Source organism: Vulpes lagopus, chromosome 5, assembly GCF_018345385.1.
Source record: "Vulpes lagopus strain Blue_001 chromosome 5, ASM1834538v1, whole genome shotgun sequence".
Classification (NCBI taxonomy): domain Eukaryota; kingdom Metazoa; phylum Chordata; class Mammalia; order Carnivora; family Canidae; genus Vulpes; species Vulpes lagopus.
Window position 1 is genome coordinate 5667617 of NC_054828.1, and position 15747 is coordinate 5683363.

The 15747-nt window shown below is 49.8% G+C and overlaps 1 protein-coding gene across 1 annotated transcript in view; it reads left to right on the forward strand.

Annotated features, from left to right (window-relative positions):
* Positions 1–15747, forward strand: part of EFCAB6 (EF-hand calcium binding domain 6) — a 237958-nt gene that overhangs the window by 43128 nt on the left and 179083 nt on the right. The window contains exons 6-7 of the mRNA XM_041755332.1: positions 11397–11460; positions 14566–14702. Of these exons, the coding sequence (XP_041611266.1) occupies positions 11397–11460; positions 14566–14702 (201 nt within the window). The remainder of the gene's footprint in view (positions 1–11396; positions 11461–14565; positions 14703–15747) is intronic.

The window sequence follows — 15747 nt, forward strand, 5'->3', positions numbered from 1 at the left end:
CAGGAGCGCAGCTGCCCTGTCTCTTCAGCTGATGGCGGGGACGCAGGCATTTGTCTGATCTCTGTTCTTTAAATCCTAAACATGTTAGCAATAGTGTCCTGTGTCCATTCAATACACAATTAAAACCTAAACAATATTACATTTAACATAGAATTGGAAGGCTGGATTCCTGGTGAGTTTCTGCCTCGAACTTGGGCACTTGACCCTCTGAGCCTCAGTTTCTCCCTGTGTAAAATGAAGTTCATTTCACCTAAAATGCTCTGACCATCCATCCATCCATCCATCCATCCATCCATCCATCCATCCATCCATCCATCCATCCATCCATCCATCCATCCATCCATCCATCCATCCATCCATCCATCCATCCATCCATCCATCCATCCATCCATCCATCCATCCATCCATCCATCCATCCATCCATCCATCCATCCATCCATCCATCCATCCATCCATCCATCCATCCATCCATCCATCCATCCATCCATCCATCCATCCATCCATCCATCCATCCATCCATCCATCCATCCATCCATCCATCCATCCATCCATCCATCCATCCATCCATCCATCCATCCATCCATCCATCCATCCATCCATCCATCCATCCATCCATCCATCCATCCATCCATCCATCCATCCATCCATCCATCCATCCATCCATCCATCCATCCATCCATCCATCCATCCATCCATCCATCCATCCATCCATCCATCCATCCATCCATCCATCCATCCATCCATCCATCCATCCATCCATCCATCCATCCATCCATCCATCCATCCATCCATCCATCCATCCATCCATCCATCCATCCATCCATCCATCCATCCATCCATCCATCCATCCATCCATCCATCCATCCATCCATCCATCCATCCATCCATCCATCCATCCATCCATCCATCCATCCATCCATCCATCCATCCATCCATCCATCCATCCATCCATCCATCCATCCATCCATCCATCCATCCATCCATCCATCCATCCATCCATCCATCCATCCATCCATCCATCCATCCATCCATCCATCCATCCATCCATCCATCCATCCATCCATCCATCCATCCATCCATCCATCCATCCATCCATCCATCCATCCATCCATCCATCCATCCATCCATCCATCCATCCATCCATCCATCCATCCATCCATCCATCCATCCATCCATCCATCCATCCATCCATCCATCCATCCATCCATCCATCCATCCATCCATCCATCCATCCATCCATCCATCCATCCATCCATCCATCCATCCATCCATCCATCCATCCATCCATCCATCCATCCATCCATCCATCCATCCATCCATCCATCCATCCATCCATCCATCCATCCATCCATCCATCCATCCATCCATCCATCCATCCATCCATCCATCCATCCATCCATCCATCCATCCATCCATCCATCCATCCATCCATCCATCCATCCATCCATCCATCCATCCATCCATCCATCCATCCATCCATCCATCCATCCATCCATCCATCCATCCATCCATCCATCCATCCATCCATCCATCCATCCATCCATCCATCCATCCATCCATCCATCCATCCATCCATCCATCCATCCATCCATCCATCCATCCATCCATCCATCCATCCATCCATCCATCCATCCATCCATCCATCCATCCATCCATCCATCCATCCATCCATCCATCCATCCATCCATCCATCCATCCATCCATCCATCCATCCATCCATCCATCCATCCATCCATCCATCCATCCATCCATCCATCCATCCATCCATCCATCCATCCATCCATCCATCCATCCATCCATCCATCCATCCATCCATCCATCCATCCATCCATCCATCCATCCATCCATCCATCCATCCATCCATCCATCCATCCATCCATCCATCCATCCATCCATCCATCCATCCATCCATCCATCCATCCATCCATCCATCCATCCATCCATCCATCCATCCATCCATCCATCCATCCATCCATCCATCCATCCATCCATCCATCCATCCATCCATCCATCCATCCATCCATCCATCCATCCATCCATCCATCCATCCATCCATCCATCCATCCATCCATCCATCCATCCATCCATCCATCCATCCATCCATCCATCCATCCATCCATCCATCCATCCATCCATCCATCCATCCATCCATCCATCCATCCATCCATCCATCCATCCATCCATCCATCCATCCATCCATCCATCCATCCATCCATCCATCCATCCATCCATCCATCCATCCATCCATCCATCCATCCATCCATCCATCCATCCATCCATCCATCCATCCATCCATCCATCCATCCATCCATCCATCCATCCATCCATCCATCCATCCATCCATCCATCCATCCATCCATCCATCCATCCATCCATCCATCCATCCATCCATCCATCCATCCATCCATCCATCCATCCATCCATCCATCCATCCATCCATCCATCCATCCATCCATCCATCCATCCATCCATCCATCCATCCATCCATCCATCCATCCATCCATCCATCCATCCATCCATCCATCCATCCATCCATCCATCCATCCATCCATCCATCCATCCATCCATCCATCCATCCATCCATCCATCCATCCATCCATCCATCCATCCATCCATCCATCCATCCATCCATCCATCCATCCATCCATCCATCCATCCATCCATCCATCCATCCATCCATCCATCCATCCATCCATCCATCCATCCATCCATCCATCCATCCATCCATCCATCCATCCATCCATCCATCCATCCATCCATCCATCCATCCATCCATCCATCCATCCATCCATCCATCCATCCATCCATCCATCCATCCATCCATCCATCCATCCATCCATCCATCCATCCATCCATCCATCCATCCATCCATCCATCCATCCATCCATCCATCCATCCATCCATCCATCCATCCATCCATCCATCCATCCATCCATCCATCCATCCATCCATCCATCCATCCATCCATCCATCCATCCATCCATCCATCCATCCATCCATCCATCCATCCATCCATCCATCCATCCATCCATCCATCCATCCATCCATCCATCCATCCATCCATCCATCCATCCATCCATCCATCCATCCATCCATCCATCCATCCATCCATCCATCCATCCATCCATCCATCCATCCATCCATCCATCCATCCATCCATCCATCCATCCATCCATCCATCCATCCATCCATCCATCCATCCATCCATCCATCCATCCATCCATCCATCCATCCATCCATCCATCCATCCATCCATCCATCCATCCATCCATCCATCCATCCATCCATCCATCCATCCATCCATCCATCCATCCATCCATCCATCCATCCATCCATCCATCCATCCATCCATCCATCCATCCATCCATCCATCCATCCATCCATCCATCCATCCATCCATCCATCCATCCATCCATCCATCCATCCATCCATCCATCCATCCATCCATCCATCCATCCATCCATCCATCCATCCATCCATCCATCCATCCATCCATCCATCCATCCATCCATCCATCCATCCATCCATCCATCCATCCATCCATCCATCCATCCATCCATCCATCCATCCATCCATCCATCCATCCATCCATCCATCCATCCATCCATCCATCCATCCATCCATCCATCCATCCATCCATCCATCCATCCATCCATCCATCCATCCATCCATCCATCCATCCATCCATCCATCCATCCATCCATCCATCCATCCATCCATCCATCCATCCATCCATCCATCCATCCATCCATCCATCCATCCATCCATCCATCCATCCATCCATCCATCCATCCATCCATCCATCCATCCATCCATCCATCCATCCATCCATCCATCCATCCATCCATCCATCCATCCATCCATCCATCCATCCATCCATCCATCCATCCATCCATCCATCCATCCATCCATCCATCCATCCATCCATCCATCCATCCATCCATCCATCCATCCATCCATCCATCCATCCATCCATCCATCCATCCATCCATCCATCCATCCATCCATCCATCCATCCATCCATCCATCCATCCATCCATCCATCCATCCATCCATCCATCCATCCATCCATCCATCCATCCATCCATCCATCCATCCATCCATCCATCCATCCATCCATCCATCCATCCATCCATCCATCCATCCATCCATCCATCCATCCATCCATCCATCCATCCATCCATCCATCCATCCATCCATCCATCCATCCATCCATCCATCCATCCATCCATCCATCCATCCATCCATCCATCCATCCATCCATCCATCCATCCATCCATCCATCCATCCATCCATCCATCCATCCATCCATCCATCCATCCATCCATCCATCCATCCATCCATCCATCCATCCATCCATCCATCCATCCATCCATCCATCCATCCATCCATCCATCCATCCATCCATCCATCCATCCATCCATCCATCCATCCATCCATCCATCCATCCATCCATCCATCCATCCATCCATCCATCCATCCATCCATCCATCCATCCATCCATCCATCCATCCATCCATCCATCCATCCATCCATCCATCCATCCATCCATCCATCCATCCATCCATCCATCCATCCATCCATCCATCCATCCATCCATCCATCCATCCATCCATCCATCCATCCATCCATCCATCCATCCATCCATCCATCCATCCATCCATCCATCCATCCATCCATCCATCCATCCATCCATCCATCCATCCATCCATCCATCCATCCATCCATCCATCCATCCATCCATCCATCCATCCATCCATCCATCCATCCATCCATCCATCCATCCATCCATCCATCCATCCATCCATCCATCCATCCATCCATCCATCCATCCATCCATCCATCCATCCATCCATCCATCCATCCATCCATCCATCCATCCATCCATCCATCCATCCATCCATCCATCCATCCATCCATCCATCCATCCATCCATCCATCCATCCATCCATCCATCCATCCATCCATCCATCCATCCATCCATCCATCCATCCATCCATCCATCCATCCATCCATCCATCCATCCATCCATCCATCCATCCATCCATCCATCCATCCATCCATCCATCCATCCATCCATCCATCCATCCATCCATCCATCCATCCATCCATCCATCCATCCATCCATCCATCCATCCATCCATCCATCCATCCATCCATCCATCCATCCATCCATCCATCCATCCATCCATCCATCCATCCATCCATCCATCCATCCATCCATCCATCCATCCATCCATCCATCCATCCATCCATCCATCCATCCATCCATCCATCCATCCATCCATCCATCCATCCATCCATCCATCCATCCATCCATCCATCCATCCATCCATCCATCCATCCATCCATCCATCCATCCATCCATCCATCCATCCATCCATCCATCCATCCATCCATCCATCCATCCATCCATCCATCCATCCATCCATCCATCCATCCATCCATCCATCCATCCATCCATCCATCCATCCATCCATCCATCCATCCATCCATCCATCCATCCATCCATCCATCCATCCATCCATCCATCCATCCATCCATCCATCCATCCATCCATCCATCCATCCATCCATCCATCCATCCATCCATCCATCCATCCATCCATCCATCCATCCATCCATCCATCCATCCATCCATCCATCCATCCATCCATCCATCCATCCATCCATCCATCCATCCATCCATCCATCCATCCATCCATCCATCCATCCATCCATCCATCCATCCATCCATCCATCCATCCATCCATCCATCCATCCATCCATCCATCCATCCATCCATCCATCCATCCATCCATCCATCCATCCATCCATCCATCCATCCATCCATCCATCCATCCATCCATCCATCCATCCATCCATCCATCCATCCATCCATCCATCCATCCATCCATCCATCCATCCATCCATCCATCCATCCATCCATCCATCCATCCATCCATCCATCCATCCATCCATCCATCCATCCATCCATCCATCCATCCATCCATCCATCCATCCATCCATCCATCCATCCATCCATCCATCCATCCATCCATCCATCCATCCATCCATCCATCCATCCATCCATCCATCCATCCATCCATCCATCCATCCATCCATCCATCCATCCATCCATCCATCCATCCATCCATCCATCCATCCATCCATCCATCCATCCATCCATCCATCCATCCATCCATCCATCCATCCATCCATCCATCCATCCATCCATCCATCCATCCATCCATCCATCCATCCATCCATCCATCCATCCATCCATCCATCCATCCATCCATCCATCCATCCATCCATCCATCCATCCATCCATCCATCCATCCATCCATCCATCCATCCATCCATCCATCCATCCATCCATCCATCCATCCATCCATCCATCCATCCATCCATCCATCCATCCATCCATCCATCCATCCATCCATCCATCCATCCATCCATCCATCCATCCATCCATCCATCCATCCATCCATCCATCCATCCATCCATCCATCCATCCATCCATCCATCCATCCATCCATCCATCCATCCATCCATCCATCCATCCATCCATCCATCCATCCATCCATCCATCCATCCATCCATCCATCCATCCATCCATCCATCCATCCATCCATCCATCCATCCATCCATCCATCCATCCATCCATCCATCCATCCATCCATCCATCCATCCATCCATCCATCCATCCATCCATCCATCCATCCATCCATCCATCCATCCATCCATCCATCCATCCATCCATCCATCCATCCATCCATCCATCCATCCATCCATCCATCCATCCATCCATCCATCCATCCATCCATCCATCCATCCATCCATCCATCCATCCATCCATCCATCCATCCATCCATCCATCCATCCATCCATCCATCCATCCATCCATCCATCCATCCATCCATCCATCCATCCATCCATCCATCCATCCATCCATCCATCCATCCATCCATCCATCCATCCATCCATCCATCCATCCATCCATCCATCCATCCATCCATCCATCCATCCATCCATCCATCCATCCATCCATCCATCCATCCATCCATCCATCCATCCATCCATCCATCCATCCATCCATCCATCCATCCATCCATCCATCCATCCATCCATCCATCCATCCATCCATCCATCCATCCATCCATCCATCCATCCATCCATCCATCCATCCATCCATCCATCCATCCATCCATCCATCCATCCATCCATCCATCCATCCATCCATCCATCCATCCATCCATCCATCCATCCATCCATCCATCCATCCATCCATCCATCCATCCATCCATCCATCCATCCATCCATCCATCCATCCATCCATCCATCCATCCATCCATCCATCCATCCATCCATCCATCCATCCATCCATCCATCCATCCATCCATCCATCCATCCATCCATCCATCCATCCATCCATCCATCCATCCATCCATCCATCCATCCATCCATCCATCCATCCATCCATCCATCCATCCATCCATCCATCCATCCATCCATCCATCCATCCATCCATCCATCCATCCATCCATCCATCCATCCATCCATCCATCCATCCATCCATCCATCCATCCATCCATCCATCCATCCATCCATCCATCCATCCATCCATCCATCCATCCATCCATCCATCCATCCATCCATCCATCCATCCATCCATCCATCCATCCATCCATCCATCCATCCATCCATCCATCCATCCATCCATCCATCCATCCATCCATCCATCCATCCATCCATCCATCCATCCATCCATCCATCCATCCATCCATCCATCCATCCATCCATCCATCCATCCATCCATCCATCCATCCATCCATCCATCCATCCATCCATCCATCCATCCATCCATCCATCCATCCATCCATCCATCCATCCATCCATCCATCCATCCATCCATCCATCCATCCATCCATCCATCCATCCATCCATCCATCCATCCATCCATCCATCCATCCATCCATCCATCCATCCATCCATCCATCCATCCATCCATCCATCCATCCATCCATCCATCCATCCATCCATCCATCCATCCATCCATCCATCCATCCATCCATCCATCCATCCATCCATCCATCCATCCATCACCATCCATCCATTCATTTATCCACACATCATCCATCCACCCATCATCCAACCATCCATTATTCACCTATCCATCATCCATGCATCCATCATCCATCCATCTCTCCATCTACCCATTTATGTATCCAGTCAGCTAGCCATCTTCCATCCATCCATCCTCCCATCTATTCATACATATATACATTCATCCATTCAACAAATATTCATTAGTCCAGGCCCTTTTTTTGGTTCTGGACTCCTGCCTACTGAAGACCTTATATCCTCTCAAGGCTCCTATTAACTTAGGCTGGTCAGGGAGGGCAGTGAAGGGGTTAGAGGAGTTGGCTGGGGTGGGAGAGAGTAGTGCTACTCAGTATTTCTTGACATGGGTGTGTGGTTATTTGAGACTCTGTCCTTAATCTTTGGTCCCAGTCCACAATCCGCATCATGCGGCCATGTATGATGTTCCACATGAGGCACTTGCATACATGAGCTTGTTTCCTCTCAGCCACACTCTGACACAGGTCCTTACTCATTTCCATTTCACAGATGAGGAAACTGAAGTTTAGTTGTCAGGGTACTGTTCCAAGGTGACCTGAAAAATAGCGCAGAGCTGGGATTTGAAGTCTCATGTCAGGGCCAGTGTCGGGCCATGCGCCACACTGCATGGAGGTCCCTTGTGGAGAGGGAGGGAGGGGAGCACTGAAGTGCCAGCGCTGTGGTGAGGGTGGGGGCTGGCTGCAGCCCAGAGCAGTTTCTGTGGTTCTCAGTGTGGCTTACCATCATGCCTGCCTCCGCTTTACTTGTTACAGTTGGACGTTCTCTGCTTCTTGTAATAGCACTTAAGAGTCTGTCCTCCATAAATTCACCTAAATCTTTTTTTGAGTGTTTTAATATTGCTCTGATTGTTCCTCCCACTTTGGTAAGCACTTCCTCTTTTTCACTTCACTCCTGTGTGAGATAGGGCTTCATTTCTTTTCTGGAAATGTTAGGTGAACGAGTCCTGGCTTGTGTAGGCACCCTGCAGAACTTAAAGCTTTCCAGCCTGCTTTTCCCCAGCCCTACTGTCCACATGGAATCTAGGCTTTTTAGTGTGTCCTCACGTTGGTTCCCTTCCTAGATACTGGGTTCATCACCCACCATCCCCCTCCTCCTTGGGCATCTCCCCAGCCTGGGGCTCCAGGAACATGGAGAGGGTCACATGTTGCCCTGCTTTGGAGGTCAGTGGTACTGCAAGGGGGGCTGGGTGCAGTGGGGGCTGGGGAGAAGGAGCAGAGAACTGGGGGGCCAGGGTGCAGTGCGAGACTGCCAGCTAGGATTAGCTGGGGAGTGGAGGGTGGAGAGCCAGGGCTGTGGAGGGGAAGCAGCTCCTGCCTGGGCCTGGGCTGGGGAGAATGGGCGGGGAGGGTGTCGGGACTAAGTCTGCTCCCCTCCTCCCCAGGATGGGGAAGATGGTTGGGAAGAGTAGACTTTGAGCAGCTTCTTCATAGCCTCAGGCCCTGTCTTTATCCTGGCTCCCTGTCTTTAATTTAAGGTTGTAAGTAGCTATTGTTTTGGTTTTATTTTAAATCCTCGGGGCTTCTCCTCCAGTGTTTGTGTACAGAAAGCTCCCCAACATGTGCCACCACCTTCAGAGAGAAGTGGGAGTGATGGGGGAGAGTGGAACAGGGGTCATGAACTTGTTCTGGAAAGATAGCGAGTCTTGCTGTTTTTATGGGCCAGACATTCTGTCCAACTGCTCAACTCTGCCACCATTTGTAGGGGAAGCAGCCAGAGGCAATGTGGAAACAAGTGAGCCTGTCTGGGCATCGATAATATTTCCTTATGGATATCGAAATCTGAAGTTCCCCTTTCCCTTGTCATCAAATACCCTTTTTCTGATTTTTTTTTTTTTTTTTGGACTATTAGGAAATGTAAAAACTATTTCTAGCTTACAGGGATACAAAAATAGGTGGTAGGCAGGAGTCTGCTGCATGCCGAATACGCAAAGGTAGTCAGGCCTCCTAGGCAAGGAAGCCAAGTGAGAAGAGCACCCCCTTTCAGGCCTATCTCTGTTCAGTAAGGGGAGTGAGAGCACATATTCTTTCCTGGGAAGCAGCCTGGGTTTGGGAGAGGAAACGAGAAGTAGTGGCTCCTCTCGTTTTGCTAACTGTGCACTAGTTTTTGCCTCTGTCCATGGGTTTGGCCCTCAGGACTACTACTCCCTCAAAGCCGTGGGGATTGAGGATTGGAGCCCAGGAGAGCAGAGGCCAGATAGGGAGCTGGGGACTAGTTGCAGGCAGGAATATGCGCAGATGACTAGATCAAAGTCCCGCAGCCAGTGGGATGGAAGTGTAATTGGGAAAGCCAGAGGCGGTGCACAGGATCCTACCCCGAAGGAGCAGTGGCAGGGCCAGAGAAGGGGTCAGGGCAGCAGACACAGCATGCTAACTCACTCTGCACATGTTCATGAACATCCACTCTGTCCAGGTGCTGTCCTAAGCCCCAGGGATATAGCAGCAAGCAAAACCAAGTCCTTCTCCGTGGGGTTTACATTTCAGTGGAGGAAGGAAGACAATAAACATACAGAAAGAAATAGGAAGTGATCCAAGTGTAGATGAACAGAAGAGAAAGTGTGAGGGATCAGAAAGGGATGAGTGCAGGCTCTCGTGTAGGCCATGGAGGAAGGCTTGTTGGAGCAGGTGGCAGTGTGACACACCTGAATGAAGCCCGGAGGGAGCTATCAGGAGGAGGAGATTGGATGAGCATGCTTGGTAGGGGTGGGGGAGAACAAGGAGGCCTGGCAGCTGGAGCAGAGAGAGCAGGGGAGGAATGGAGGGGCGGGGTCAAGAGGTAGTGGGGGTCAGATTGACTAGGGCAGATCAACTAGGGCTTCGCAGGCCAGGCTGGGTGAGGACTTTCCAGTATGTAAGAGAGAGCCTGCCGTGCTGGTGAATTTGAGTAGTTCGTTGTGGCTGGAGCCCAGGGACTGTGGGAGGGGGTGATTTTGTGGGATTTGGAGCTGGCGTGGGGGGTAAGCAGGAGGCTCAGAGATGGTGGCTCTTAATACAGACATGTCCCACTTATACCAAAATGGCACACGTCTAGCTGGCCTAGAAAGGGGCTAGATGCTGCCCACGCCATCCTGTTTCTCCGTCTTTACCTTCTCCTCTCCTGCCTCTCTTCCCTTCTCAAGGGAGCAGGGAAATGGGGTGGGACATGGACACGGTCACTCCCCTGACCCCAGCCACTTGATTCCTTTATGCTTTTTCCTGCTCTCCTGTCCTGGATGGGACGAGTCTTGTACACCGTGGCCCTAACTTCCCTGCCTCCGATAAGCCCCACCATCTGCAGCTCAATTCAGATCTTGCCAAACTTCAGTCTGACAAATGATAAGAAACTTGGAGACATACCTCTGGTGGGTGTGAGTTCTGTGCCAGACTTGCTGCTTCCTGGCTTTCCACGCTGGAGACCCATATGGGCTGCTTCGGGGGTTTAAAAAAGCGCATCGCCTCCTGTCCTCCATTTGATCAGAAGAGGTGAATCGAAATTTGGCAGCGGACAAGGTGCTGAGGGTTCTGTTTGACCACGGAGCAAGTGGCTCCGCTCTTTTAGACAAAGCGGTCGGGCTGAGGGTGGACGCACAAGCCAGCCTCACAGTGGTGGATGCAATTCCCACTGTTCCCTGCTGGGCATTCCCAGTTTGGGAGATTAAGATGGTTTCAGCCAGTGTTCCCTGGTTGTTAGAAGCGAGAGGTGTATATAGAATTTAGCATGGGGCTTTGCACAGAACATCCAATTAATATTTGTTCAGTTATGATATTATAATCATTATTCCATCTATAGTAGACCGAGTCATTCTTACATTCAGGATTGGCCCTGAGGAGGTATAACCAGGCTTCCCCAGAATGTGGCTTTTTCCTAAGCAGGTGAAAAGGCAGGTTCATTCATTCACTCAGACACTTAACTGAGCCAGATCCTGGAACTGAAGCTCTGAACCCAACTCCGGGGACCTGACATTCTGGAGGGAGAGATAGTAAAGATGAGTATTAAATCAGTTGGTGAGATGTACTCTGAAGAAAAGGATCAGAGTGTGTAGGGTGGGGTCTTACTTATACTTGTGGTCAGGAAGGCCTTTCTGATAAGAAGACAAGAGGGCCAAGATCTGGATAAAGTGAGGGAATGGGACAGTTAGTATCTGGGGAAGAATGTTCTAGACAGAAAGAATAGCAAAGGCAAATGCCTTGAGGCAGGAGGAGCCTGGCAGCAAAGGACCTGGTGTGGCCCGAAAGCAGCGAGCCAGGGGACAAGTAGGGGAGATGAGTTGGGAGAGCTGCCAGGGCCAGTCTGTGGGGCCTGGCAGGTCACAGCTTGTGGGGAGATGTGAATGAGGCAGCGTGGTTGTGGGGGACTGGCTCATGAGTGTCTGATAGGTAGCATCATGGACCAGGAGGGGAGACCCCTCACGTGGGTTTGGAGTCAGACAGATGCCCGGGAGCATGGCGCCACCGGCCATTGTCTTATTGCCATTTCTGTTTTTCCTGTAGATAAGGAGCGAGGTTCTCAGTGGGTGGAGGAGGGGGGCAGGGGTTGAGAAGGGAGGTTGGGAGGGGTGAGAGGCTCTGGATGGGGTGGCGAGTGACTGGGGCAGTAGAGCAGGATCACACAGTGCCCTCGAGTGAGGGAACCCAGTTGAGTGTTGGAGGGTCGCCCTCTGTGGCCACAGCAGGGGCTTGGAAGAGGCAGTGTGTTGGATTTAACCAGGGATGGGGGCTTGCCAGGGCTGAGGGGGGAGGAGGAAGCACATATGCAGTGGTGATTATAGAGACTGAGCCATTGGGAGGGAACGAGGGGGAGCTGTGCACAGGAACTGAGTGGCAGGTGGGGGCCCTGCTGAGGAGAAGGCTGTGGGGTCATGCGCTTGAGCAAGGCAGCTGGAAGAGGGGTGGGGTGGTTGGAGCATGGGGCTTGATTTTGGAGAGTGGCAGTCATTGGGGATGACACGGTGTGGAGTCCGAGCAGGCAACGGTGACCTCTGGCTAAGAGGAGGACCAGGAGCTAAGAGACCTAGGCTCAGAGGTTGTCCATAGGGAGCCCTGAGTGGTCCTGGGAGCAGGGCTGGCATGTCAGGGGCTAATAGCCTAGCCGGGAGGCCTGGTGCTCATAGGTCCAAGCAGCTGGGGAGAAGAGGGAGCAGCAGCCGTCCTCCCACCAGCCCAGTGCTTCCTCAACTGTGAGCACAAGGGCAGCCACCCCAGGAGAGGGCTGTCAGGGGTTCCTCCCACGTCACGCAGAGTCCAGTGAAAGGAACCCACAGAGGAGTGTTGAGGAAGTAGGTGATGTTAATAAAAAGAGAAGAAAACCTGCTCATCTTAGGGTTTTCCCCTGACCTCTTCGTGGGAGGCACCGAACATACCCGAGTCTGGACTGGGCATGGACTTGACCTTGCCCAGGGCAGCAGAGTCAGACCTGCCAAAGCCCAGTCATGCCAGACCTTCATCACTTTTCCTCTACAATCCCAACCCTGGCCTTTGTGTTCTGCCGTGCGGAATGCCATCCTGTCCTGCCCTAGCCACTCCTCTCAGCTCAGATGCCTCCTCCTCCAGGAAGCCTCCTAGATGACTCAGGCTGAAAGGGCTTACAGCTCTGCATTCTCTGTTCTCTGGCTCTTGTTTCCACAGCTCAGCTTCAGCAAACACTTATTTTACATCCTGTCTTTTCCTCGGGAAGTGTGGGTAAAGGGTAGGTAGACTTGCATTAGAATCCAGGTGATCATTGTTGATGGAGGTGATGTTGGGTAACTCATGTAGCCTCTCTGAACCTCCATTTTATCTAAAAAATGGGGAACAGTACTTTCCTCCTGTGGGTTGGGGGGATTCAATGACATAGCTCCAAGCTTGGCACCCGTGAGCCCCGGCGGATGTTCCTGTCCTGAGTACAAGTAGGTTTGGGGTAAGCACACAGCTTAGTACTCTGCGTCTCCACAGGGCTGCTCCAAATGCCCGTCACATTTATGTGTCCAATAAATATGCATTTGCTGAATTTGGGAAGTATGTCTATACAACTTTTCTATAATATTTTTAAAAAATTCAGAGGGGTTGAAATGTATAGTCATATTTTGCAGCTCCTAGTAAAAACATTTTGCATATGGCCATGAAAAATGAAGATAGTGCAAGTTCAGTCGTACCTGAACTATAGTTTTTGAGTAACAATTAACAAAAAAGATCTTTCATATGGCTCTAAAAGGGAATGAATTGTCTATGAGACTTACTGCTTTACATCAGAAAGACTTTTTAAGAACTTACTGAGACCATTTACAGAGAAAATGGCTTTACAAACATTCAATAAATACAAAGTGTTCTTTTTTTCCATAGACATGGCATTTTGCAATACCTCAAGTGTGAGTCTTTGAAAACATTTTATTTTACCAGAAGTATTTAAAAACATTCATATTTTTTTAATGATCATTTTGGTTTTTAACACTGGGTCTTTTGACTTCTCCTAAATCACTTCTTCTGCACAGATTTTCAGAAACATTAAAACTATTTTCAAAGCCTTCAAGCTCATTGATGTTAGCAAGACTGGTCTGATCCAGCCCCGTGAACTGAGGAAAGTTCTCGAGACCTTCTGTTTGAAGATGAAAGATGATGAATACAAAAAGTAAGTAAACGAAGGTCAGGTGAGAGATTGCTCAGTAGAACTTAGCCCCGTTTCAAAGTGGGACCAGGCAGATGCAGTGGAGCCAGATGTCGTCCCCTCCTGCCCTCTCTGTCTTGACTGTTTTTAGAAGAGGCACTCATGGCGTTTCTCCTGTGTTTGTGGTCTCTACAAGTGCTCAAATTCGAGAGCTAATGATTCTAATTCTGAGAGTCCCCAGGGTGGCAGTCATCTGGCCTGCAGATCTGAACACATCTTGATTATTTAAGTAATCCATCACCAGTTGTCTCTCCATTCCTGGTTGGCCCCACATCCGCCATCCCCCGTGTTCCCAGTTCCCAGTTGACTTTTACTCAAAGCCTGGGGTTACAGAAGAACAAATTTCAGGATTTATTCATTGGTTGATGTGCTCCCTATTGGCTCTCCATCCTGATATAATAACAGAAACGCAATTTTCCTCCAAGGACCATTGTTGCTGGGGTCTGGGGGGCACTGCAGCCAGGGAGACAGTGAAAAACTGAACATCTCACTGCTTCACAGCTTTTGAAACCCACCACCACCTGCTCCTGACTCGGGGGCCATGTGTGGAAGCCTGCATGGGCATATTTTCTTTTTCTTTTCTTTCTTTTTTTCCCTGAGTCTCCAATAAACTCCAGATCATTTAGAAGAAGCCAAATGCCTGGCTTCTGTAGCTACCTGAGTTTTGAATGGAAGCCACTAGAAAGGGGTTTAACTTCATTTCTGTGGTACTTGGCCAAGAAGCTCTCTTCCTCTTCCTACTTTTTAAAAGTATCCCCCAGGCTGTTAACAGAAGTACCAAGCCTTATTATTTCACTCTGAGCCGAAGAGTTTCACATCACACTGCAGTTATAAATCCCTGTGACATTGGTGGCTGTGGTTGCTCGCATGGTGTCCATAAAGACAATGTTGCTTCTGGAAGGAGAGGAAGAACTTGTTCCTACAGCAAGGAAGTGTAGGGGGGGCAGGTGATCATGGCATAGGCACTGTGGGGTCTGAGAAGCAAGGAGACTTTTTAAAAATAGGTGTT